We start from the raw sequence: 26,155 nt of genomic DNA, 5'->3' as shown, positions 1-26,155 counted from the left end.
AACGGCATTTCTGGGCTCAGGACGAAAAGCTACAAACTGGTGGCGTATAGGAGGACAGGTAAACCAAGATTCTGTATACTCATCAGGAGGGAACTTAACGCATTTATTTTGCCTAGTTTCAGCAATGAAGACATTGTGACGGTGAGCCGGGAGGGCCCGGCTGGAAAGCTATGGCTGATGTCCGTCTATATGGCACATGACGACGAGTCGGAACCAACTCCGGCGCTGCTAAGGGAAACCCTGGCTGAAGCAAAACGCAGAAAAATCGGCGTTATCATAGGCACTGACGCGAACTCCCACCACACCTGCTGGGGAAGTTCAAACATCAATGCACGAGGTGAGCCACTTTTTGATTATATTTTAAACGAGGACTTGTTTATATGTAACAGGGGTAAGGACCCCAGTTTTATTACCGCAGCCAGAGAAGAGGTGCTGGACCTTACTCTGGCTTCTTCTTCACTGATAAACCGAATCTCCGATTGGAGGGTGCTAAACGCTCACTCCTTCTCGGACCATATGTATATTCAGTTATCTCTCACTCAAACTTGTCCAATAAGAACCCCCTACAAGAACCTGAGGAGGACGGAATGGGATGCATATTAGAGAAATCTGCTGAGCCTACTCCCCAAAGCACCGGGAGAAAATGTAGATCTATCGGAAGAAGCGATCAATGAACTGGTGTAAGCTTTCACCTCCAAGTTACTTCAAGTTACTTCTCGACGCCCATTTTTCGACGAGCCCTGCACCGGTCTGGATAGCATTTCAACTTGCATTCCGGACCGGGCTGGTTGCTGGATAAGCGTCGCCTGGCTTGGGCCATTGACATCATTCCTGCCCAACTGCAGAAATCTGTGGAGGTATCATGCCGTTGGTTGAGCACCATCTATGCGAGGTGCGTAGCCAGGGGCTATATACCAAGATCATGGAGGGCCGTGAGGGTTGTCTTTATACCGAAGGCAGGCCAGAGCTCGCATGTCTCCCCTAAGGACTTCAGACCAATCAGTCTCTCATCTTTCTTACTGAAACCCCTTGAGAGACTGCTTGACCTGCACATAAGAAGCGAAATTCCTCGGGGTCGGCTGCCGCATACTCAACATGCTTATTGCAAGGGTAGAAGGAATCTGCCCTAGAGATAGAGGTGGAATCTACCCTACATACAAGAGATTGAGGAGTCTCTTTTTCAAAAGGAGTTTGCGGTAGGCGCCTTCCTCGACACTGAGGGGGCTTTTAACAACGTCCTCCCGGAGGCAATTACCAGGTCTCTAGGTAAACTGGGGGTCGGAACCGACCTTATCCACAAAATGCTTGGCGACAGAACTGTCACGGCAGAGTGGGGCGCTATCTCCTTCCACCGGCAGGTGAGTAGAGGCACTCCGCAAGGTGGGTTCTCTCACCATTCCTCCGAGTTGTGGTTTTAAATGACCTGTTGGAGGAGTTGGTGAAGGGAGGCTGCAGGGTAATTGCCTACGCGGATGACGTGGCAGTAATTGTTAGAGAAAAATTTGTGGATAATCTGTACAACTTGATGCAGGGATATCTGAACGCAGTTGTTAGATAGGCAACGGATTGCGGCTTGTCAGGGCAATTCTCTTAAGACGGAGCTCGTCCTATTTACGAGGAAACATAAAATACTTCCCTCACTAGAGGGATGTCCTCTGATGCTTTCTGACAAGGTGAAGTACCTAGGTATTATCCTTGACAGCAAGCTTACATGGGGGCCCAATATTGAGAAAAGAGTGAGGAAGGCAACAATCGCCTTGTATGGGTGCAAGGGCGCAATTGGCAAAAGATGGGGCCTTTCGCCTAGAGTTTTTTTCTGGCTATATAATACTATTGTAAAGCCTATCTTGTTATATGGAGTCATAGTCTGGTGGAACTCACTAGCGAAGACAACATTGGTGAAGAAGCTGGAGAGAGTTCAGAGGTCGGCACTAATTGGAATCAGTATGGCGCTTCGAACGACAATGTTAAATGCGGTACCCGTAGACATCGCAGGCAGAATTGCCACTACACTTTCCGCAATCAGACTAAGGGGCTGGAGCTATAAGCTCAACCTCACTTATGGGCACTCAAGCATCCTTAGAAACTTCGAGTTCATCCCTCTGTCAACAGATCAGTGTATACCCTCGTTTAGTCCCACCGGTACATTCTCCACTCATATTCCGTCAAGGGAAGAGCGGACGGAGGGCTACACTTGTGGGCAGGGTCTGGTGAACTTGTTCACGGATGGATCGAAGTTGGAAGGAAAGGTTGGCGGAGGAGTCTTTTGCGAGGAGCTCCCCATCAGACTCAAATTCAGGTTACCGGACCACTGCAGTGTGTTCTAGGCAGAGGTAGCCGCAATCAAGGAGGCAGCTGATTGGCTGCTCAAATGCGTACTAACAGTCAAGAAAGTAAATATTTACTCCGACAGCCAAGCGGCAAAAAGGGCCCTCGGGTCTATGACGGTGCATTTGTAATTGGTCAAGGAATGCTTGACTTCATTTTCGACTGCGGCCGAATTCTTTGACATCAGCCTCATCTGCGTTCCTGGTCACAGTGACATTGCGAGAAACTTTGAGGCGAATGCGCTGGCCAGACAAGGGACATGTGAGGTGATTTCCCCGCGAAGGGAGAGAATTGGGATCCCCCTGACTACCTGCGGTCTGCTCCTGGAAAGCTGGCATCGCACCAACTCAGCGAGCGCTGGGTAAGGACACAAACGTGTAAGGTCGCGAAATCCTTCTGGCCACGTGTGGACCGGAGGCGCTCGGGCGAGCTTCTGAGGCTGACAAAATATCAGCTCTCTAATCTCGTGGGTTTTCTCACAGGACACAATGCGCGAATCACCTCGAGTCGTTTTTGCGCTGGATGTATGGAAGATGAGGTGGAATCATCTCAGCACCTTCTCCTTAGCTGCTCTGCTCTGACGGGGCTAAGATCTAGGCATCTTGGCTCCTATTTCTTTGCCACGCCTGCTGATATAGGTGGCGCTGACATTAAAAATCTGATGAATTTCATCAGGAGCATAAAGCGGTTGACGCAAACATAGTCATCGTTCGTAATCCTCGCGCTCCTAACCATCCCTTCCCCACCTTTCCCCGCCCTCTCCCTGCATCCCATCGGCTTTTCCCTTGCACCTCTCCGCCTTCATAATGGTATCACAAAGAACGAATCTTTCTTCGTTCAAGTGTGCTCATTCCCTGGGCAACCATACCAACCTAACCTAATAACCTAACTAGAAAAGGTCACAGTTTGGTGCGGTTTATGGGCTGGAGGTATCATTGGACCGTACTTCTTCAAAGATGCTGCGAATCGTAACGTAACTGTGAATGGTGAGCGCTACCGTGAAATGATATCCAACTTTGTTTTGCCCAAAATGCAAGAGCTTGACTTGCATGACATGTGGTTTCAGCAAGACGGTGCCACATGCCACACAGCACGCGTAACAATGGACTTGTTGAGAGGCGAGGTCGGTGACCATTTTATTTCACGTTCGGAACCTGTCAATTGGCCACCCAGATCGTGCGATATAACGTTTTTAGATTATTTATTGTGGGGCTATGTTAAAGCTCAAGTCTATTCAGACAAGCCTGAATCGATTTAACTCATTGGAAGACAACATTAAAGCATTTATATGTGAGATACCTGCCGAAACATTGGAAAGAGTATGCCAAAATTGAACTAGGCGGATGAACCATTTGAAGCGCAGTTGCGGTCAACATTTGCATGAAATAATCTTCAAACATTAATTAAATTGACTGTACAATCGATTCAAATAAAAATTTCATGCATTTTTCTGAATTTTATGTGTGTTTTTTTGAAAAACTTTACATTTAACCTTTGGAAGGACACCTATTTTATTTACACTTTTTTTGTAAATAGTTAGATAAAATAAATTTAAAATGCAAAGTTGTCAAGCGTAATGGACGTGTTTGGGACCGCTCTCAAAATAGTGTTTTCAAAAATTCAAATCTGGATACAATTGACGTTCGTATTGAGACAGTGACTGTATATTAGTGGTGAAGTGGATTTTTGAAGCCTGCCTCTTTCTCTCCCGGGTAAAACATATGTTCCATAAGATAGAGTGTTAAATAAAAAAGTGTGAAAGAAAGTTTTTAAGTATTCACTTTATTATAACAATATTTCCAATCCATGGATTGCAAAAGGTGCAAACTGCAAATTCGCGGAGAGATGGGAATAAGGTGTGCGGGTGTATGTGGCAAAACGTATCGTTCCCAATCGAAATGTTCAGGAATAGATCAATATACATTAGGAAAATTAGATGAATTTCCCACAATTTGCTACATGAGTGATGATATTTCAATATAATCCCTTCTCACACTACTACTATTTTTACCTTACTTTCCTTTTTTAATAACTTCTCCAACTTTAACTTCTTTACCACTAGCTGTAATTGCAATTTTATTTTAGATTTTATTGTTAATCCTTTTATCTACGATATAACCATGTAAACTACTCATAAGGTCAATCATTGTAAAAATAATCCATGGTTGTATCAGGTCAGTCCATAAAATCGTGCGTTTTAAAGGTGGTTTTAAAACGAATAAAAAAAATGTTTAAAGTATTTAATAATCTATAATATATTTTCCTTCATTATTTACATTATCTTCTCAACGTTTAGGCAAATTTTTAATTCCCTGCTCAAAAAATTGTTTGTCCTTGGAGCCAAAATACGCTTCGATATCCCTTTTTATAGCTTCTTTCAGCTTTCAGTTATCGTCTGGTTTGGTTCCACAAGCTCATAATAAACAATACCGGCCATATCCCACCAAATAGACAGGAGAATCTTCTTGGGGTGAAGGCCATCTCTAGGGGTCGGCTCTGGTGTTTCACCTTTATCTACCCATTGGCGTTTGCGAACAGGATTATTGTAAAGGACCCATTTTTCATCATCAGTAACGATACGGTTCAAAACACTTTCATTTTCAAGCCGTTGCAGGAGACGAGAACACACATTCACTGTCTGCTGAAGGTTGGCGACGGAAAGTCTATGTGGAACCCATTTTCCCCAGCTTTGAAACCTTTCCCAACTGAACCAGGTACCTGTTCCATGTGATAAATTTAACCTCTGAGCTATTATATCGACTGTCAAATTTGAACTAGCTTCCACGGGTTCGAGCAAGGCGTCGGAGTTAAAGACTTCAGGACGACCAGCGCGCGGGGCATCCTCCGCGTCGCAGTTACCACTTCGGAATTTTGAAAACCACTTTAGCGCAGTCCTTACACTCACGGTATTCTCTCCGTGAACAGTTTTTATTTCTGCAGCAGCAGTTGTTGTATTTTTACCACTTTAATAAAAAAAATTCAAAATATGCCTCTTATACGCGTTCGAAGATTCCATATTATATTTTAAGAACACGTGCTTCTATCCGCGATTAAAATTACTTGTTGAATGCACAATATATCAAAGAAAATATAAATAGTTCCGTTATATTCCGCGAATAATTTTTTGTATGCAAAAATCGCACAAAAGTGAAATTATGGGTAAAATACGCACGAACGAAGAAAAGAAATATATGGGTAAGACTCCGTCAGAAAATATGAGATTTGCAAGTGGTCTTTCGATTTCTTTGAAACTTTGGGAAATATTAGTTCTAGGTAAGATACATTCGAGCCTAAAAGGATTTTGAAAAATTTTCAAAATTGAGTCATCTACGCCATGTTGAAAATCGGGACCGTTTTTTTTTTCAAAAATCAATATTTCTTGAACCGTTGGATGGATTTCAATGCAATTTACAGACAATATAGAAACAAATAAGTAGTTTAAATTAGTATTATGTTAAAAAAAAAATTTCGAAATTTTGACCAAAAAAAAGTCAAAAAAATTTTTTGAATCAATTTTTAGTTGATTTGGCCAGTTTTTTAGATTTTCTGTTATACACGTAACGATTCCTTATGATTTAACCTTTATTTTGAAAAAAAAAAAAATTTTATGGTGTCTATAATAGTTCTCGAGATATTGCGATTTTAGTGGAAGCGTTTGCATTGAAATCCATCCAACGGTTCAAGAAATATTGATTTTTGAAAAAAAACACGGTCCCGATTTTCAACATGGCGTAGATGATTCAATTTTGAAAATTTTTCAAAATCCTTTTAGGCTCGAATGTATCTTACCTAGAACTAATATTTCCCAAAGTTTCAAAGAAATCGAAAGACCACTTGCAAATCTCATATTTTCTGACGGAGTCTTACCCATATCGGAAATATCCCTTAGACTTCAGAAAACTAAAAATAAAGTAGTACCATAAGAACACGAAAAAATAGCCAATTCATACAAATTAGATAGTGAATTATTAGTTAGCTAGTTAGTTGCAATATATGGTTTTTTGTAGTAGTTTGAACTAGGTATATTTTTTTACATAAATTAAAAAAAAAGAAAACTTAAGAATAATGTACCCCCATCTTAAAACTGAAAACCGCACCCTCGAGAGGCTTAGAGGTTTTAATTAATTTATAGTTAAAGTTGTATAATTTATAAGGTTTTTTTTTGACGTGGTTAATGAAACTATGGCGATATCAAAATTCAATTATATATTCACATTGATACAAAATTGAGATAGAGACTCCGTAACGGAGGCAAACAAAATGTTTGCAACTTTTAATTGCTCATGTTAAACTAAGTTATTAAAATCGGTTAAAACTAAGTAGCAAGCAACAGCAGATTTCATTTCACCACTAAATGAACACTGCGGGGAAACAACAAAATTAGCGCAAAGAATCAACAAACGGACCATTAGGGTAGCCCAACCTTGTCATGTCGGTCTCCTTGCCGCGGGGATGAGGTTTAAGTGGTGATTTAACCCCATGCTATGGAGAATAACTTACCACGAACTAAGAGGGCAGCTCCGTATAGAAATTGGGTATCCACCAATCCGCGGAACGGCGGAATTGGTGGCCACCCAAGTACTATGTGGAGAGTACCGTACCGACAACCTGGCAGGAGGTATAAAATGCATTTTTGTACAATGTGGAGGTTAACGATGGATGTTTCTGCACGAGGTCACCCACTTTCGGGAAATCCTCCCGTCGAGCAATCGACGGCTCGGGCATTGAATGACGGTGGAGATACATACCGACAAACAAGACGGTCTACTTTCGAGGGTAAAAGCGTGGTGGACGGCATCGTAAAGGTGCACTGTTCCAATGCTTTTTCCGGAGAATAGCTGGAAAAAGAGATAGCAAAAATTCCAGCCTGCGAAAACAGCAAGCTCATTCTTGTTGAGAGTGGCAAAGAAAGGCTGGTACGAGCGAGTATCTGGATTCCGGGTCCTTCTTGTAGTTCAGCAGAACTCCTCACACGCATCCGTGTTGAGAACAAATCTCTTGACACGACTCTCTGGAGAGTATACTCGTGCACCAGGCAGAAATCCGCTACCACTTCGAAGGCGGGTTCCCACCTGGTACTGGGTATCGATGTTGGGTCCCTCAAGGTTCTTAAATCGAAGTACGGATGCCGTCCCCACTTACATCTGGGGCGAATCCACTTCCGTGTCGAGGATAAGGTGGAGGACAAAGCGTAAATATACTCAGTCTCATGACTGAAGTAATATTTACACAGATAAATCTGCAGCATAGCAAAGCGTCTACGGCCCTCCTGTGCCGTAGGCATACAAAACTGCAAGCAAACCCACACATAATACTAATACAAGAACCATGGGTATTAGGGCGGGTCGATTTGAAAATCGCTCATTGCTCCGTGAAAATCGTATTCTAGGGATCAAAATAAAAAACTTTGCCGAGGGAACCATACCTCTAAAACGAATTCTGATGTTGTTGTTGTTTGTTTTAACAGCATAGGTAGCCCTGTCTGTGTAGGCATCTTCGTCTAGCTCATCTAGGGGTAGGCCCAGGAAACATGCTGTTTCGACAGGTTGGGTCCAGAGGGAGAGGGGGGTTAGATGAGTCGGTTTGAGGGGGGCATGTGAAGAGGTGGTTAGTGTCGTGCGGGGTACCTTCACATGCCGGACATGTGTTTGGTATGTCGGGGTCGATTCTGGATATGTAGGAGTTTAACCTGCTACAGTATCCAGAACGTAATTGTGCCAGTGTTACACGAGTCTCACGGGGAAGCTGGAGCTCTTCATCTGCAATAGGTGGTGGTTGGACTCTGATTACGGCATTCACAAGACGGGAGTTCATGAAGGTGGTAACGGTCTCCCGGTGGATGCCGTTTATTGAGTGAGTGGGAGTTGTGTTGCTCCGATTGGCTCCTCACCGTGAAGGTGTGAGTTGTGGTGGCGGTTGGTAGTGCCGGCCTATCAGGGGGTGTAGTAGCCGTGGAGGCATCAGGCGCCTGCTGGCGGGAGCAACACGTGGCCACATACCGTGTGGACCACTCCCTATGCGACTTAAGGCCTGAACAAGTCTTAAGGTGGCTCCACCCGTTGCACTTGTTACACCTAACCGAGGTGGAGTTCGGGTGAAGCCGTTTGTGGCAGACGCAGCAGTAGAATACTTCTGGCCCAGGGATGGATTCGATTCCAGCCCTGAGGAGAAGCATTTGGAGCAGGATTGCTTCGAGAGTTTGCTCCTGTGGCGTAAGGGGTGGGGTGATATGCGGTACACTAGACAGGGCGAGTATACTGGGGCGGCAGCCCTTGGTCGGGAAAAACCCGAGTCATCCCGGTAACGTAGAACCGGCTGCCATGGGAATGCGAATTCTGATGTCCCCCAATTTGGGTCGAACTTTTGGGAAGGGGCAAATTTTGAAAAATCCCACTTTGATCCATTTAGAGTGCTCTAATCGAGTCCAAATGTATGACCGACCCCCACTAACTTTGGACGGCCGATCCACCCATGCCAGTGGCACACCCCCTGGAACTCCCCTGGGGGGTTCCCCATACAATCATTTCAAAATATCACCATTTTTGGCCTTTACATGAAAAAATCAGCTAAATGGCTATGTTTTTTCTTTATTTTCATTAATTTATAATAATATTTATTATTTATTTATAATAATATCTATTTTTTCTCTTAAGAAATTTATTTAGTCAGAACATATGTAAATGAAAAAATTAATTTAAGCGAGTTATAGAAAAGAGACTTTCAAGTCTGGGCAATTTCGTACGGCTCTCTAATGTCGTCGCCATAACAGCCTCTACATTTTCCGGTATAACCCGTTTGGAAACGCTAGCTAGCAATTGATCATGTCGTTCCGTGCCTTGTATGTGTGATGGAATTTTTGGATCATTGAACGGTGGATCATCTTGTTTCAAATATTCTTTCAATGTATCGTACGGAATGCTTCGCGTGAATGGTGGTTCAAATACGATATTTATATCATTCAAATTGATCATTCCGTATAACTTGTGCAATTAAAGTTTATATCTTGTTTTTTATAAACTCTAAATTCCATTGGCTCGCCAACATCGGTTCGATAGCGTAGAATTTTCTTGATGGCACAGTCGCGCTTTTCTTTGCTATCATCAAACAACATTGATAACAAGATATTTTCCGAATGCGCATAATATGAATTATCTTTAATTACTTGATTGACAATTTTGCGTAAACGAGGTTCTAGAAATCGTGACCAACCAATGAACTTGAAAAATAATGCACTGCCGTACACGAAAGAGCTGTAATACTTGATATTGAAGTACATTGGCAAATAACATTTAATTATAAATTCAACCAGAATTCTTAAATTTGCATCTGGACTTTCCGTTGCCACATATAATCGCAATAATCTAGCGACCTTGGTGAGCCACCGAGAATGTACAATTTTCCCTGGTTTGATGTTAGCCAGATCCACCGGAACCACGCCGCTAGAAATTGCATGGGCCATGTCGTATAAGTACTTCGAATCGGTGGAAAATTCAATTTTTTCTGGAGCAGGGGGCATATTTTGCAACTCAATTTTCTGGAAGCCGTCCACCACTTGAAAATATATAATAATAAAATAATTAAAAATGGTTGACAATTACAATAAATGAGTGATAGCAATAACTTACCGGAAGAGTTTCACAAGTTTCGAATTACCGGTTCGAAACGAAAACGGAGGTTCGTTGAAGTGTAGAAAGCAAACGAACCAATGCAATGGTCTTTTTAACAGCAATTCGACGTCGTATAATTCCACCGTGTGGGCCAGTGTTTGTTGGCTCACCGTCAGTGCATATTCCAATTAATGCATCCAGTGATATATTTTTATCGTTGAAAAAACCATTTAATTTGGCTGTTTTGTATTCAGCGGTTTCATGTTCCAGTCTTACGTAACCAATCAATTCAGAACTGGGTTCTCTCAAAATAACAAGATGAGGTTCTTTTACCATCCTAGTATGACACTTCTCATCAATTTTATCTATCGTTAAAGTATCATCTTTTCTGCCATCGAATGAAAACGCTAACAAATTGGTATGATCTAACCGTTTGCGAAGCACTTCTTGTCTGCATTTCTCTTTTTCTCTGCGAACTTTCGATTTATCCATGATGAGAGGTTTCCCATGCTTATCTTTAATTTTAAAATCTTGCAAAAGAGCGGTTCCCAATGCTGATGCTACTCTGTCAGGCACACCAAATCTGTCACATACCAAGGCAAAGTTAAAACAATCGTATCTCTCTGTGTATTGTGAACTTGTGCTTCTATCCATATCTTCTTGAACCGGTGGCGGTGCGTATGTTGAATCATCGGGATCTTGGTATGTTGGCATTGATGACATAGACGTTGCTCCTTGCTCTTCAGTTTCCATCACAAATGCATCCATTGTTAGTCTTCTCTGATTATGTTGATCGTGCATGAACTCTTTGAGGCGTTCGGGAACCCAGCCGCATGCACAAGGAGCTGCCTTCAAATCGCATTTACATATTCCAATGTAAGAAATTGTTTCCAGAGATTTTACATTCTCTGTAAATTGTTGGGTGTTGTTTCTTCTCGAGCAATTTATTCAATTTATTAAATACACTTTTTTTCAGCATTATTTCCATACCAAGTTTTTCCCAAATTCCAATCAACATATCTTGTACTTGAATAGTGAATGATTTATGGGGAAACTTTTTTTGTTCTGTTTTAGCACGTTCGCTTAAGTAACAATAATATCTCAAGATATCCAGATGGGTTGGTAAATTAAGATCAGTTAAATCAGTAGACACACCAAAAACAGTAACATCATGCTTGGGTATAAGACTCATTGGGTTTTCGATAGTTGTTGATGTAGTTGCTTCATCTTGCGGTGTAGAGAATGGTAAACTTTTTGATTTGGAATGGTCACTTCACTTATTATTATTTTTTAAATATTTTTGAAGTGAAAACTTCTTTAGAATCGTTGGGAGTGATTTGAGAAAAAGTGAAACAAAAAAGCGACACCAAAAAGAAAAAGAAAAAAGATATACGTATATATATGTATGTATAGCAAATGTTTCATTACCAGGCACACAGAAGGATGGTATAAGCAAATTTAAATTTGTGAATTTATATATGTATGTATATATGCGGATATATGTATATATGTTGTGTGTATGTACATACACATAGTAGAAAAAGTCTGCGTTCACCTATGCAAATGTTCTTTGCATTAGAAAAAGTTCAAAACAATAAATATTTCAGAATTTTTTTTTAATGAGTTTTATCAAGTTCACTTAAACGTAACTATCACACATATTTCGCTACCAATAACAAAATCAAATTTAAAATGAGATCACATAAAATTAAAAAGGCCATTCAAAGTAAACGGAAAAAGTTTGCGTTCACTTCAATAATAATAAAATAAAAGGCTTAAGATCATAGAATTGTTTTAAAATTAATAGCTAGTTGGATATCCCCGGCTTTTTATGACTTCTAGGAGGCGTCTTTTCATTGATCCAACTAGGTTGGCTGTTATTTCTGGACTTATGGGTTCCCATTCCTCTTTAAGCGCGTTCTTAAGCATTTCCTTGCTAGTTATTGTACGCTCTCGTATTTTTTTTTTCTAGAACGTCCCATAAGTGCTCAATGGGGTTAAGGTCAGGTGATTGTGGGGGTCTGCGAAGTTGTTTTGGAACATTATACAACAACCACAACCCAACAATCTCTGCTGTGTGTTTCGGGTCGTTGTCCTGTTGGAAAACAAATCTTTCACCGAGTCCCAGTTTGATTGCACTTTCTCTCAAATTCGTTTTTAAAATATCGAGATAATCATGTCTGTTCATTATCGACTCAAAAAACTGCATATTTCCAACGCCCGAACTAGCCATACACCCCCATATCATGGCACCTCCTCCCCCATGCTTTACCGTAGGTACCAGATTTTGCTTTCCAAGTGCCGTTCCGTTTTTCCTCCAAATAATTTTACGACTTTTTATCCCGAAAATGCAAAACTTGCCCTCATCTGAAAAAATCACACTATTCCAAAACTCAGGTGGCTTGTTTACGTATTCCTTGGCGAAAGCCATCCGCTTAAGTCGATTTACTCGCGATATGAAGGGTTTTTTTCGGGCCACTCTGCCCTGAAATCCGATTCTTTTTCGAATTTTTCTTACTGTATCTGGATGTACTTTCTTTTGGTATTTTACTTCTATGTCTTTTGAAATTCGGATTGCTGTTAGTCGTGGATTAGAATTCACAAGAATAGTTATGTTGCGTTCTTCTCTTTCCGTCAGTTTTTTTGGACGCCCAGAACGAGGCTTAGACTCCAAACAATTCGTTTGCTTGAAGTTGTTTATCACTCTTTGGGCCGAGGAGTATTGCCTCCCAACAGTTTTCGCGATTTCCCGATAGCTCTTACTATTTTGCCACAAACTTACAATGATTTTCCTTTCACCAATATCTATTTCTTTTCGCCTTTGGTCCATAGTAACAAAAAATGTATTTCTAATATCAATTTTTCCCTCTTTAGATTTGTTCTTAACCGCGTCAACTACATGAATGATTTAAAATTAAATTTAACGTAATTGCCATGCAAATAATCGTCACTATTCGAAATGAACGCACACTTTTTCTGCTTAGCCTATTTAAGTAACTGTACTACAATCCCGTTATCTCAACACGACGCAGCTCAAACTCCAAAAAATTTTGTTCATAACCTCTATGAATAATTTTCTTTGAAATAAGTGAAAAGAAATAACTGAGAGTTTTAAGATAAACACGTTAAATTATTTTAATACTTTATAACAGTGGGTGAACGCAGACTTTTTCTACCATGTGTATGTGCCTCGCCACAGCAAAACATACGGTAAAATTTCTCAAGAAATCCAGCGCGCATTCATAGGCACAGCGCACATTCATAGGCACAGCATTGCATGTACAAATTTAAATTTGTGAATTTATATATGTATGTATATATGCGGATATATGTATATATGATGTATGTATGTACATATGTGCCTCGCCACAGCAAAACATACGGTAAAATTTCTCAAGAAATCCAGCGCGCATTCATAGGCACAGCGCACATTCATAGGCACAGCATTGCATGTACAGTAGGGCGGGTCGATTTAAAAATCGCTCATTGCTCTATGAAAATCGTATTATAGGGATCAAAATAAGAAACTTTGCCGAAGGAACCATACCTCTAAAACGAATTCTGATGTCCCCCAATTTCAAAATATCACCATTTTTGGTCTTTACATGAAAAAATCAGCTAAATGGCTATGTTTTTTTCTTTATTTTTATTTATTTATAATATTATCTATTTTTTCTCTTAAGGGGGGATTCTACTGTAAAAATCAAATTTTCATGGATTTTGTTTTCATACTTGTATTAATTTAATTAGTAAAAAAAAGTTTAGGGTTACATAAACACAGGTCTTGAGTGTACAAAAAATTTTTTTAAATTTATTTTCATTTCAAAATGGCAGCTGTACAGCCGCTCCCCCGAAACGCCTTTTGAAATCTGCCCACACTGTCGCGCATTTAAAAAAAATCTGAAATGAAAAAAACCAATTTTTTTTTATTATATACTAGCGTACCCTCGCCCGCTTCGCTAGGCGATAAATTCAATGATTTGCTGAAAGAGAATAAAATTAATACGAAACAAAGCAAATTCTTTGATACAATTTCATTCGAACTTTATTGTAACACTTTTTGGTAGACAACGTTTTTGGGTTTTTCATCTTTCGCGTGAATAATGACGATGGTTTGCCAACTCGTGAGCAAGCTACATACAATTGTCCATGAGAAAAAATTGGGTATTCTAAATTAATACCGCACATTTGTAGAGACTGTCCTTGCGCCTTATTAATTGTCATAGCGAAGGCAAGGCGAATAGGGAACTGCAAACGTTTGAAATCGAATGGTAAATCCGCCGGAATCAGTGGAATTCAGGGTATCAAAATGTCTTCTCCTTTGTACTTCCCTTTCAAAATTGTTGCTTCGATAACGTTTCCCATTAGCTTCTTCACAGCGAGTCTGGTACCGTTGCAAAGTCGGGGCACATTACTATTGCGCAGCATAATAATCGGTGCTCCAATTTTTAATCGTAAATTATGAGGTGGTCAGCCTGGCAAATCGAGTGAGTTTAAGAATTCAGTTGGATAATTTACGACCTCATCTTGATCAGTAATAGTGTCCATTGACTTATACGCAACTATGTCACCAGGTATTTGATCTAAAATAGCTGAATTTATATCATTGACGTCCTTATTTTTCCCAGCTAAAATTGCTCTTTCGCTGAGTCAATCATGGTTTTTGTAATGTTGAACTATGTTTGGAAATACACTCTGTATCAATGCCTCTTTAGACTGTGCAAAAGTGCAGAAATTGTTAGGCAATGTTATCATTCCTGTTGTTTTTGAAAAAAGGTTAATTTTTTTTGGTTAAAAAGTGTTTTTTGAAGTTTTGAAATACACTTCGCTCTAACAAATTTCTTCTCAGTTAATAGCTGAAAATTAAATATTTTGAAAAAACTATTTTTTTTTTAATTTAACGTTTTTGAGAAAATTTTGTTTTTGAAAAATTTTCATACTTTTGTAAAAGTTTAAATTGATTTGTTAAAAAAGATTTTTTTCCGCTTTGAAAAACACCCCCTCGAAAAAATGTATTCTCTATTAATAGTGGAATATGAAATGCTTTGAAAACACCATTTTTTTTTAAATTTTGTTTGGTTTTCAGAAAATTTTGTTTTGAAAAAATTTCATACCCTTGAAAAAGTTTTATTTTATTTTATTTGTTTAAAATTTTTGAAATTTTTTTTTTTGTAATTTTAGAAAAACACCTCTTCGAAGAAATTTCTTTTATCTTTTTGAGGAAAATTTGGTTTTGAAAAAATTTCATGCTTTCGAAATTTTTTTATTTTACTTTATTTCTTCAACATTTTTGAAAACAATTTTTTTTATAATTTTCGAAAAACACCCCTTTGAAAAAATGTTTTCTATGTGTCATAGTGGTATTCCATTAACTTTTAGGATTATAGTCAAATACTTACAAATATCTACGCTTTCACAAATAGCAACAATAAACAAATTTCCTCAAAACCAAAAAATTTACTTTTTTTCTAAAAACATTCTACACAAACAACGTAATAAATTAAGAATTTTGTGTTCACGAAAAAACAGTATTGTTTTTATTGTATTAACTGAAAACCAAAATGTTGCAAAAAATCAAAACAAAACTAAATTATTTTTTTGTGTTCATTTGGTCCATATGTTCCATAAAAAGTTGATATGGTAAATAATATGCAGGGTCTGATACACGCAAATTTCCATTGACCATTATAGTGACAAAATTATCGATCACCAATTCCAACAGGATTTCAAAATCAGAGTTGGAATGAGTTGTTGTGTGGTGTACTTCTGAAAAAATGAGAAATAAACAAAATAAATCTAAAAATTCGAATTCTAACTTTATCTTGTGCATGTTCTTATTACCTTTGAATTTTTCCAATGAAGCACCATTCATTTTAAATTTTCCAAGAATTTTTTTTATCATTTCGCGTTTCTTTCCTTTTTCATTCGATTCCAACATTTGTTCATAGCCGAAAACATCGTTTGCAAACGCATTCATTTCCATATAGAATTGGTCAAAGAAAGCATTGCTCAATTGAATTGAAACATTATTTTCATAAATACGTAGGACCTTAACTAATGCACCTTGGTACATACGTAACGCAGATATTCATCGCGACCTTGACATCGATACTATTGATGAAACAATACAAAGCGCTAGCAGAAGACACATAAATAGACTATTAACGCATACAAATCCTATGATGAGAAGACTACCAAATAAAGAAAAATCTACCCAAAGTCGGCTTAACCGTCAAACACCAACAGATCTTGCAAAATCCTTGTAATCAATTGTCAACTAATCGTATATGCCATTGTTTGTTAACCACTTGTTTTTAAATAATATGTATATATTTCTTCTAAATGAGCTTGGGGGCATTGGCCCTTCAATATCACTCTCATTCCATCTTTTTGTAAATCACTTATTGTCTACTTATTATTACTTATTGTCTAATGACAGGTGTAATATTTTATGGAAATAATAAAAAAAAAAAAAAAAATTTCATTCGAATCATTTGAAATTTCTGTATACAATAACGAAAAATTCAAAAAAAGTTGTACACATAAAATGAATGTCGATTCGAAACTTACTTTAATCTAAGAATCGAGCAAGTTTTGTTTTGTACAATATTTTGATTTTTTCTTTTTTTTATATGAAGAAAATATTTAAAAGAAATTTTTTTTGCTAAAAACCTTCCCCTAGTGGATCCCTATAATATGAAAAAAGAACGAATAAAATTGGCCTCGTATCGGCGCAAAAAAATGCGTACAAACGAACATCATTTCATTTTTATATATATAGATCATTATTTTTAGTTGTTAAGCCTATTACTTGCAAAAAAAAAATTTTTTTGTAAAATTTTTGAAGTTTTTTAAAAAATCGACATTTTTTTGTTGTCATTTTGTTATTAAAAAAGGGGTTATAAATAATAAATTTTTTCCCACCATAGCTTTAAAAACTAGTAAATATTGTTAAAAATATACTATCAAAGTTTGAGCTTGATATGTTAATTTTTCACGGAGCTGTGATGTGGGCAATTTTGAAAACGTGGTTTCGAGAAAAACACGCTTAAACAAGCGCATTATCAAGCGCATATGACCGTAAACCGCTCGAGCGCTCAGTTTATACCTGCTTTGCTAAAACTTTTATAACTTGAAAACTATTCAAGATTTCTTTTTAAGATTTTCATGGAACATTCTGGAGTTGTTTCTGAGTATGTTTCAACAAAAAGTAAAAAATCGATTTTTTTTAAGTTTTACAGTAGAGGCCCCCTTAAGAAATTTATTTAGTCAGAACATATGTAAATGAATGAATGTGAGTTATAGAAAAGAAACTAAAAAATTCGACCCATATTGGGGGACATCAGAAATCGTTTTAGAGGTATGGTTCCTTCGGCAAAATTTCTTATTCTGATCCCTAGAATATGATTTTCACAGAGCAATGGGCGATTTTTTTGCCTTCCCACAAATCGACCCGGCCTAATGTACAGTAACCTTGAACAGGCAGCTGCGGTTGTCGAGCATTTAGAAACATATATTTACATACATATATGGGTGCAAACATATTTACGGAGCCGCGGGCACTCGACTTGACAAAAATTGAATATTGGCAAATAATTCTACGCGAAATATTCCAATATTGACTATGTTCGAATTGTCGAGAAAATTAGCATATGGGCGGCTCGTTTTATGAATGAAAGTACTTGCTCTTAGAACTATGAGCTCGAATTTATAAATCAATTTTTTAATGATGAGTTTTTGTTGCACAGTACAATAGTTGAAACTGTTCGGCGCCGCCGCGACTGTTCAGCGCTATGGCAACTAGGATGATGGCCGCTACGCCTGCGCCTATTAATGCATTTTGTTCTTGTAGTCGCTAGGCATAGAATTTTAGCTTTGGACGACATACGCATTTACAGCAATAAAGTGAGTGGCCTGTGTGTGCGGTTGTATGTAGATGCATATGTGTATATTAATAAGCATTGTTTTGCTGGAAGTTCAGAACACAAATATGTATGTACGTACATAGGCTAGGCCATAGTATAGCATACATACATATGTATAAAAAATTCAAACCAAGCGTCCTACGAATGTTTGCGCGTATGTTAGTACGTCTGTGTATTATACGCGTTACGACGCTCATAATAGCAACCGCGTGTGCTGTATTGCATCCGTATTTTTATATTCGTAAATATTTTCATTTTTAAATATTTACCGCAATTATGCCGAAAAATAATGCAGAAAAGTGTCGTGAATTTCGACAGAAAAAAAAAAAAAACCAGTCTTACGGTTAGACGCGATAGAAGTGAAACCTTCCGTAAAACAAACTGAGAGAGAATGAGATCAAAAACAAGAATTGACGCGGTATTTCAAAGATATGTTGACAATCACACTCGTATCATTTGTTGAAATTGAAAACATTTAGGATGAGTAATAATAAAATGAAGAAAATAAAATATGAACTTTATAGCAATATTATAATGAACCTATGTATAATTATCCCGCTCCTAATGCTGCTTTCGTCTCATTCTCTCTCAGTTTGTTTTACGGAAGGTTTCACTTCTATCGCGTCTAACCGTTAGACTGGTATTTTTTTTTTTATCTGAAATTAGCACTTCACACTTTGAGTTCTTCACAACGACTTAATGCATTCACAAAAACGGTTGCGTTATATAGGTATGGTCTACGAGACGAGGTAATAAGAATGAAATGGTAATTTCAATTCTACCTGCTGTGTCTTGTGGTTGCTTAAAAAAAAACCCCACAAGCAATTTTACGATCTGCAATTGTGTCAATGATACCTTCATTGTTTAAAAGGATTGCGGTGCATTCCAGTGATACCTTAATTGTTGAAATGGTTGCAAAAAACGCGCATTTCTTAAGAAGGCCCCTACCCAAAAGATCGACCCAAATTGGGGGACATCAGAATTCGTTTTAGAGGTATGGTTCCTTCGGCAAAGTTCCTTATTTTGATCCCTAGAATATGATTTTCACAGAGCAATGGGCGATTTTTTTGCCTCCCCACAAATCGACCCGGCCTAATGGGTATGTCACAAGCGTATCTGTGATCTAGGTGCTATGCCGTGGGGACATATACTTCATTGTGAAGGGAATATGAGACCGCGAGCATGTATTATCATGCCGAGGTTGATCGAACACACGATGTTAAAAGAGCTATGCTGCGGAGATATCGTTGTTCCAAAAATAAAGTACTTGAAGAGTGGGAACAGTGTCGAAGCTATCATAGTTTCGGCCTACCTACGCTACGACTCTTTACAGCCACCTCCTTCGAGGGAGCTAAGAGAAGTGGTCAAAAATGCAGAATCCAATAATCTGGGACTAATGGGCTGTGATGCAAATTCACAAAACATTGTATGGGGAAGCAGCAAATACAACCCCAGAAGTCTCAAGTTACTGGATTTTATCCTGTCATCCGATTTGGTCATTCAAAACACTACACAAACCAACTTTTGTGACCAAAAGCAGACAAGAGGGGATTAATTTAACACTTACCAATAGGTCAGTTGGAAATCAACTCAACCGATGCCGAATTTTGGAAGAGGATTCTCTTTCTGATCATCGTCTTATCGAATTCCGACTGTGGACTGGGACAGGTATGGTGAGCTTGTACCAGAGCGATTACCAAACCTGAAAAAACTCCAATCAGGAGAAATGATTGAAGATGCTACTAAGAAATTAGAAGGTACTTTAATCAATTACTTTGAGGAACTGTGCTCACTCAGGCAAAGTAGACAAGGGAAAGCGGTTCCTTGGTGGAACCCAGAACTGTCGAACCTTCGTGTACGGTCCAGAAAACTTCTTAATAAGGCCTAAAAGACCCAAACTGAAGAGGACAGGCCTAATCATCGACTTACACAGAGAGAGTATAAGAAAAAAAGTGCGGAAAGGCAAACTTGAATCCTATAGAAATTTCTGCAGTAACGTCAAGGAAATGAAATGAAACAGCGAGTCTTTGTAACGCTCTTGTCATGTCGGCCTCCTTGCCGCGGGGATGAGGCTTAAGTGGCGAGTTAACCCCATTCTATGGAGATTAACTTACCACGAACTAAGAGGGCAGCTCCATATAGGAATTGGGTATCCACTCAACCGCGGAACGGCGGAATTGGTGGACACCCAAGTACTATGTGGAGAGTACCGTACCGACAACCTGGCAGGAGGTATAAAATGCATTTTCCTACAATGTGGAGGCTCAACAAGGATCTCTCTGCACGAGGTAACCCACTTCTGGGAAATCCTCCCGTCGAGCAATCGACGGCTCGGGCATCGGATGTGCAGGCCCGAACCCCACATTCCCCTATGCCCGGAACTGACACCCAGGGTTCCAGAGCAAGCGCACTACTAGTGGTGAAACATGGCACATTGGCTATGCCAATGGAGAGCCGAGTGAGTGTGAGCGATACACCGCCGTCGAAACGATCTGAAGCAACTGAACAAGTTGTGGAGGATGTGGAGATGGCGGACAATCTCTCAGTAGACTCAGACGGATCTCTGGTACCGAGTAAGTCTTTGACAACGGTTAAACCTGGTGTGAATCAGGTAAGCACCGGTAAAAAGACCGGAGTTATTGGAGATTCGAACGCAGGTGTTGGTCTAACCGCAAGGCAGATCAAACGAAGGAGACAGAAGGCGAGGCAAGCCGAAGCACTAGCTAAGGCAATGACTCAAGCTGCGTCAACTTCGACACCTGTAACGGAAACGGGAAAGCGTGGCAGAACAGAGGATTCCTCTGTAACTCATCCGGGAACGAAACGGGGTCTGTGCCAACGACCGGGAAGAGGAGAAAGGCAAAGAAGAGGAAAGTCGAGAGACGGAATTCGGAAATGCCTGCATCCTCGACCCAATCCAAGGCAGACAAACCTTTGCCTGACAAGGCAGAGGTTAAGGGACCTCAAATGTCGAATGACACTCTTCCGTCAACGTCTGGCGAATCATTCGCGAGAATGGCAGCAAAGGCAATGACGGTGGAGATACATACCGACAAACAAGATGGTCTACTGTCCAAAGGGCAACAAGACTATCTTGACAGCTATCTTTGGAAAGCTATCGGTGAGTCGAAAGACGCGCCGACGTTCAAGGGGAAAAGCGTGGTGGATGGCATCGTAAAGGTGCACTGTTCCAATGCTTTTTCCCGAGAATGGCTAGAAAAAGCGATAGCAAAGATTCCAGCCTGCGAAAACAGCAAGTTTATTCTTGTTGAGAGTAGCAAAGAAAGGCTGGTACGAGCGAGTGTCTGGATTCCGGGTCCTTCCTGTAATTCAGCAGAACTCCTCAAACGCATCCGTGTTCAGAATAAGGATCTAGACACGACTCTCTGGAGAGTATACTCGTGCATCAGGCAGAAATCCGCTACCACTTCGGAGGCGGGTTCCCACCTGGTACTGGGTATCGATCGTGGGTCCCTCAAGGTTCTTAAGTCGAAGTACGGGTGCCGTCCTCACCTATATCTGGGGCGAATCCACTTCCGTGTCCAGGATAAGGTGGAGGACAAAGCGTAAATATACTCAGTCTCATGACTGAAGTTATATTTACACAAATAAATCTGCAGCATAGCAAAGCGTATACGGCTCTCTTGTGCCGTAGGCATGCAAAACTGCAAACAAACCCACACATAATATTTATACAAGAACCATGGGTATGTCACAAGCGTATCTGTGGTCTAGGTGCTATGTCGTGGGGACAAATACTTCATTGTGAAGGGAATGTGAGACCGCGAGCATGTATTATCATGCCGAGGTTGATCGAACACACGATGTTAAAAGAGCTATGCTCCGGAGATATCGTTGCTGCAAAAATAAAGTACTTGAAAAGTGGGAACAGTGTCGAAGCTATCATAGTTTCGGCCTACCTACCCTATGACTCTTTACAGCCACCTCCTTCGAGGGAGCTAAGAGAAGTGGTCAAGTACGCAGAATCCAATAATCTGGGGCTAATAGTGGGCTGTGACGCAAATTCACAGAACATTGTGTGGGGAAGCAGCAAATGCAACCCCAGAGGTCTCAAGTTACTGGATTTTATCTTGTCATCCGATTTGGTCATCCAAAACACTGGTAACAAACCAACTTTTGTGACCAGAAGGAGACAAGAGGTGATTGATTTAACACTTACCAATAGGTCAGTTGGAAATCAAATCAACCGATGGCGAGTTTTGGAAGAGGACTCTCTTTCTGATCATCGTCTTATCGAATTCCGACTGGGAATTGACACAATATCAATACCTTCCGGTAGGAATCCTCGAAATGTGGACTGGGACAGGTATGGTGAGCTTGTAACAGAGCGATTACCAAACCTGAAAAAACTCAAATCAGCAGAAATTATTGAAGATGCTACTAAGAAATTAGAAGGTACTTTAATCAATTGCTTTGAGGAACTGTGTCCACTCAGGCAAAGCAGACAGGGGAAAGCGGTTCCTTGGTGGAACCCTGAACTGTCGAAGCTTCGTGTACGGTCCAGGAAACTTCTTAATAAGGCCTTGAAGACCAAAACAGAAGAGGACTGGGCCAATCATCGACTTACACAGAGAGAATATAAGAAAAAAACACCAGTCTAACGGTTAGACGCGATAGAAGTGAAACCTTCCGTAAAACAAACTGAGAGAGAATAAGACGAAAGCAGCATTAGGAGCAAGATAATTATAGGTTCATTATAATATTGCTATAAAGTTCATATTTTATTTTCTTCATTTTATTATTATTCATCCTCAATGTTTTCAATTTCAACAAATGATACGAGTGGCTTATGATAGCTAAAATATGATACAAATGCTTTGGTTTCGATGTTATCAACATGTCTTTGAAATACCGCGTCAATGGTTGTTTTTGATCGTATTGTCGATTCAGTGCGATTGTTACACATTTTTAAATTGAATGTTGTATTGAGAAAGTCAATTAAAGGAACCGCTGTGTCCAATGCAAAATTTACGTTAAAATCGCCACTTAAAATCATTGGAACTTTATTGTAATCTTTTCTAAGTATCCGCGATAGTTCTGGTGTATACTTTATTAAATTTTCGTGAATGAATTCCGTGATGCTATTTATTGATTTTTTTTTCTGTCGATATTCACGACACTTTTCTGCATTATTTTTCGGCATAATTGCGGTAAATATTTAAAAATTAAAATATTTACGAATATAAAAATACACACGCGGTTGCTATTATGAGCGTCCCCAGCAAAACCTGCGTGACCGAAACTCTAACACAATTACATTTTTTTGAATGTTACAAACACATATGCACGCAGGTTTTGCTGGGGCGTGACCGAAACTCTAACACAATTACACATATGCACTCGTATTTGTTTGAAAATCGACTTTTTTTTTTGGTTCTCCGTCACCTTTGGAAAATGTGTAAACAGTAAGCAAACTTTATTCATATATTTTTCCTCATTTTTGCATCAGTAAAATTAAACAAACGCCGTAGCCGAATGGGTTGGTGCGTGACTACTATTCAGAATTCACAGAGAGAACGTCGGTGAAAACACCAAAATTAAGGAAAACTATTTTTCTAATAGCGCTCACCCCTCAGCAGGCAATGGCAAAACACCGAGTGTATTTCTGCCATTAAAAAAAGCTCCTCATAAACATATCATAAAATAAAATAAAATAACTGTATAAAAAAATTTTTTTTCTTGTGATTCGAACCAAGGATTTTGGATCGGAAGCTCACATTGCTAGCCGCTCGGCTATCGCGCCATGCTGTCGGCGCTGGCCTAAAAGTTATTTAGTTCGTCGCTACGTGTATATGTAATATTCGTAGCCAAGAGTGTCGCTTTTTTCGTTTCACTTTTTCTCAAATCACTCCCAACGATTTTAAAGAAGTTTTCACTTCAAAAAGTACGGCAAGCCAAACTTGAATCCTATAGAAATTTCTGCAGTAACGTCGAAGAAATGAGGGAAACAGCGAGACTTTGTAAGGTCCTTCATTTAGACCGCTCAGTAAGGCTGGATTCCATTCGAAAACCTGATGGTTCATACACCATTTCCAAATCGGAAACGTTTAATGCTCTACTCGAAACCCATTTTCCGGGTAGTATAACTCTCTCTGAAGCTGAGAGTGGCATGAGCAATGACGGTGGCAACGGTGGAACCTCTAGGTACAGCCGGTATATTGCTAGTCGGATAGCGACAAGGGAATCGATAAGGTTTTCCTTATCTTAATGCAATGCTTAAAAAAGGAGGAGACAGGCTGATTGAGGCAGTGAAAAGGATCTTCACAGCCTGTCTTGCATTTGGTTATATACCATCCCAATGGCGACGCGTAAGAGTAGTATTTATTCCGAAATCAGGAAAAGATGACTATTCCCTAGCAAAAAGTTTTAGACCAATCAGTTTGACATCGTTCATGTTGAAAAGTCTGGAACGAGTGGTGGAGAAACATATTCGAGTGGAGGTATTGCCGAGAAGTCCACTTAGTAGAAATCAACACGCTTACCAGAGTGGAAAATCATGTGAATCAGCCTTACACGATCTTGTTAGCAAGATTGAAGCTGGGCTGGAAGCTGACGAATACACAATGGGCGTGTTCGTGGACATTGAGGGGGCTTTTGATAATGCCACTTTCGGCTCGATATGTTCTTCTGCCGAACGACACGGAGTTAATCAAACCATTATAAAATGGATATACTCCATGCTCTCTGAGAGGCTGTTAACCGCTGGTGGGAGCGATGACGAGCAAATCACAGTCAGGGCCAAGCAAAGATGTCCCCAACGGGGTGTTCTTTCTCCGCTGCTGTGGTGCTTCGTCGTAGACTCCCTATTAGCGAAGAGGCAGGAACTCGGCTTTCACGTCCAAGCACATGCGGACGACGTCTGTGCGCTAACATCGAATAAATCCTTAAGGAGGCTTTGCACGAAAGTGCAGAGGATTCTTGACAAAATCGATGATTGGTGCATGAGACAAGGTCTTTCCGTTAATCCGAACAAAACAACCATAGTCTTGTTTACGAGAAAACGGAAATTGGATGGACTCAGTCTTCCAACACTGAAAGGTGTGACACTTGGTCTTTCCAACGAAGTTCCAATAAATATCTAGGAGTAATCTTGGATAAGAAGCTGACCTGGGAGACACACGTTTCACTGAAGGTGAATCGTGCATTGAAGATTTTTCAGCAATGCCGTAGAGCCTTTGGCAAAACTTGGGGTCTGAAACCTGCTGTGGTCCTATGGATATACACGGCACTTATCAGACCAATCATCACTTACGCTTCTGTGGTCTGGTGGCGACGGAGCATGGTTAAGTCCACAATCCGGGAACTATACAGGCTGCAAAGAAGTGTATGTTTATGCATCACGGGTGCCATGAGTACAACCTCAGGTGATGCCCTAAATGCTATGCTTGATTTGCTCCCCCTGGATCTTAAGATACAACAGGAAGCAATAAAAGCAATGTGTAGACTCCATAAATATGGTTTCTGGCACGAAGGTGGAACTTCGGGACACAGAGAAATCTTTAAGTTGCTGTCGGAGCAGTATCCACTGTTTTTGGCACCTAAAGATGACCTGATACCCACAGTTTCATTCGGAAGGAAATTTGATGTCAGATTTCCATTGCGTGAGCAATGGAGCAATGCAGATTGCATGCAGGGAGGTTTGACGGATATTTTCTTTACCGATTGGTCCAAGACTGAAATAGGGTCTGGAGCCGGATGGTACTTAAACGATAGTAATAAGAATCACTATGTTATGGGGGGAATGGCAACTGTTTTCCAAACAGAAGTTTTTGCCATCCTATAAGTAGTCGAATGGATAATCGAGAGGAGATGGAGCGGGAAACAGATTGGAGTCTTCAGTGACAGTCAAGTCAGGCTGCATTGACGGCCCTGGAGAACGCGAAGCAAACCTCAAAGATTGTTCAAGAATGTAAGAAGAAGCTTAATTCTGTCGCAAGACAAAACAGGCTTGTACTTATATGGGTTCCGGGACACTCCGGTGTTCAAGGAAACGAAATTGCCGACGAATTGGCCAACCGTGGATCAGCGGTGCCCCCACAGGGGCCAGAGCCAATAATCGGAATCAGTTCGGCATTAATCATGAATTGGATCAACGATTATGTAGGCAATCTACATAAAGAGCGATGGTCCGGTCTAGAACGCTGCAGAACTGCAAAGTGTTTTGTGACAAGTCCGAACAGAAAACTGTCAAACTTTCTACTAAAACTTAGAAGGAAAGACATTCGGTTGATGGTCGGCATCATTACAGGACACAACCCATGGGGTCAGCATATG

General features: G+C 39.9%; 1 protein-coding gene across 1 annotated transcript in view; it reads right to left on the bottom strand.

Moving 5' to 3' along the window:
* Window positions 1-9,789: 9,789 nt before the first annotated feature.
* The window catches only part of LOC128869370 (uncharacterized), a 98,065-nt gene continuing 81,699 nt past the window's right edge, over window positions 9,790-26,155 (bottom strand). The window contains exons 2-3 of the mRNA XM_054111912.1: window positions 9,954-13,835; window positions 9,790-9,879 (exon numbers count right to left, since the gene is read on the bottom strand). Coding sequence (XP_053967887.1) covers window positions 9,978-10,736 — 759 coding nt within the window. The 5' untranslated portion in view covers window positions 10,737-13,835 and the 3' untranslated portion in view covers window positions 9,790-9,879; window positions 9,954-9,977. The remainder of the gene's footprint in view (window positions 9,880-9,953; window positions 13,836-26,155) is intronic.

This window comes from Anastrepha ludens, chromosome X (genome assembly GCF_028408465.1).
Source record: "Anastrepha ludens isolate Willacy chromosome X, idAnaLude1.1, whole genome shotgun sequence".
In the NCBI taxonomy this organism is placed as follows: domain Eukaryota; kingdom Metazoa; phylum Arthropoda; class Insecta; order Diptera; family Tephritidae; genus Anastrepha; species Anastrepha ludens.
This window is presented reverse-complemented; position numbering and strand designations above follow the sequence as displayed.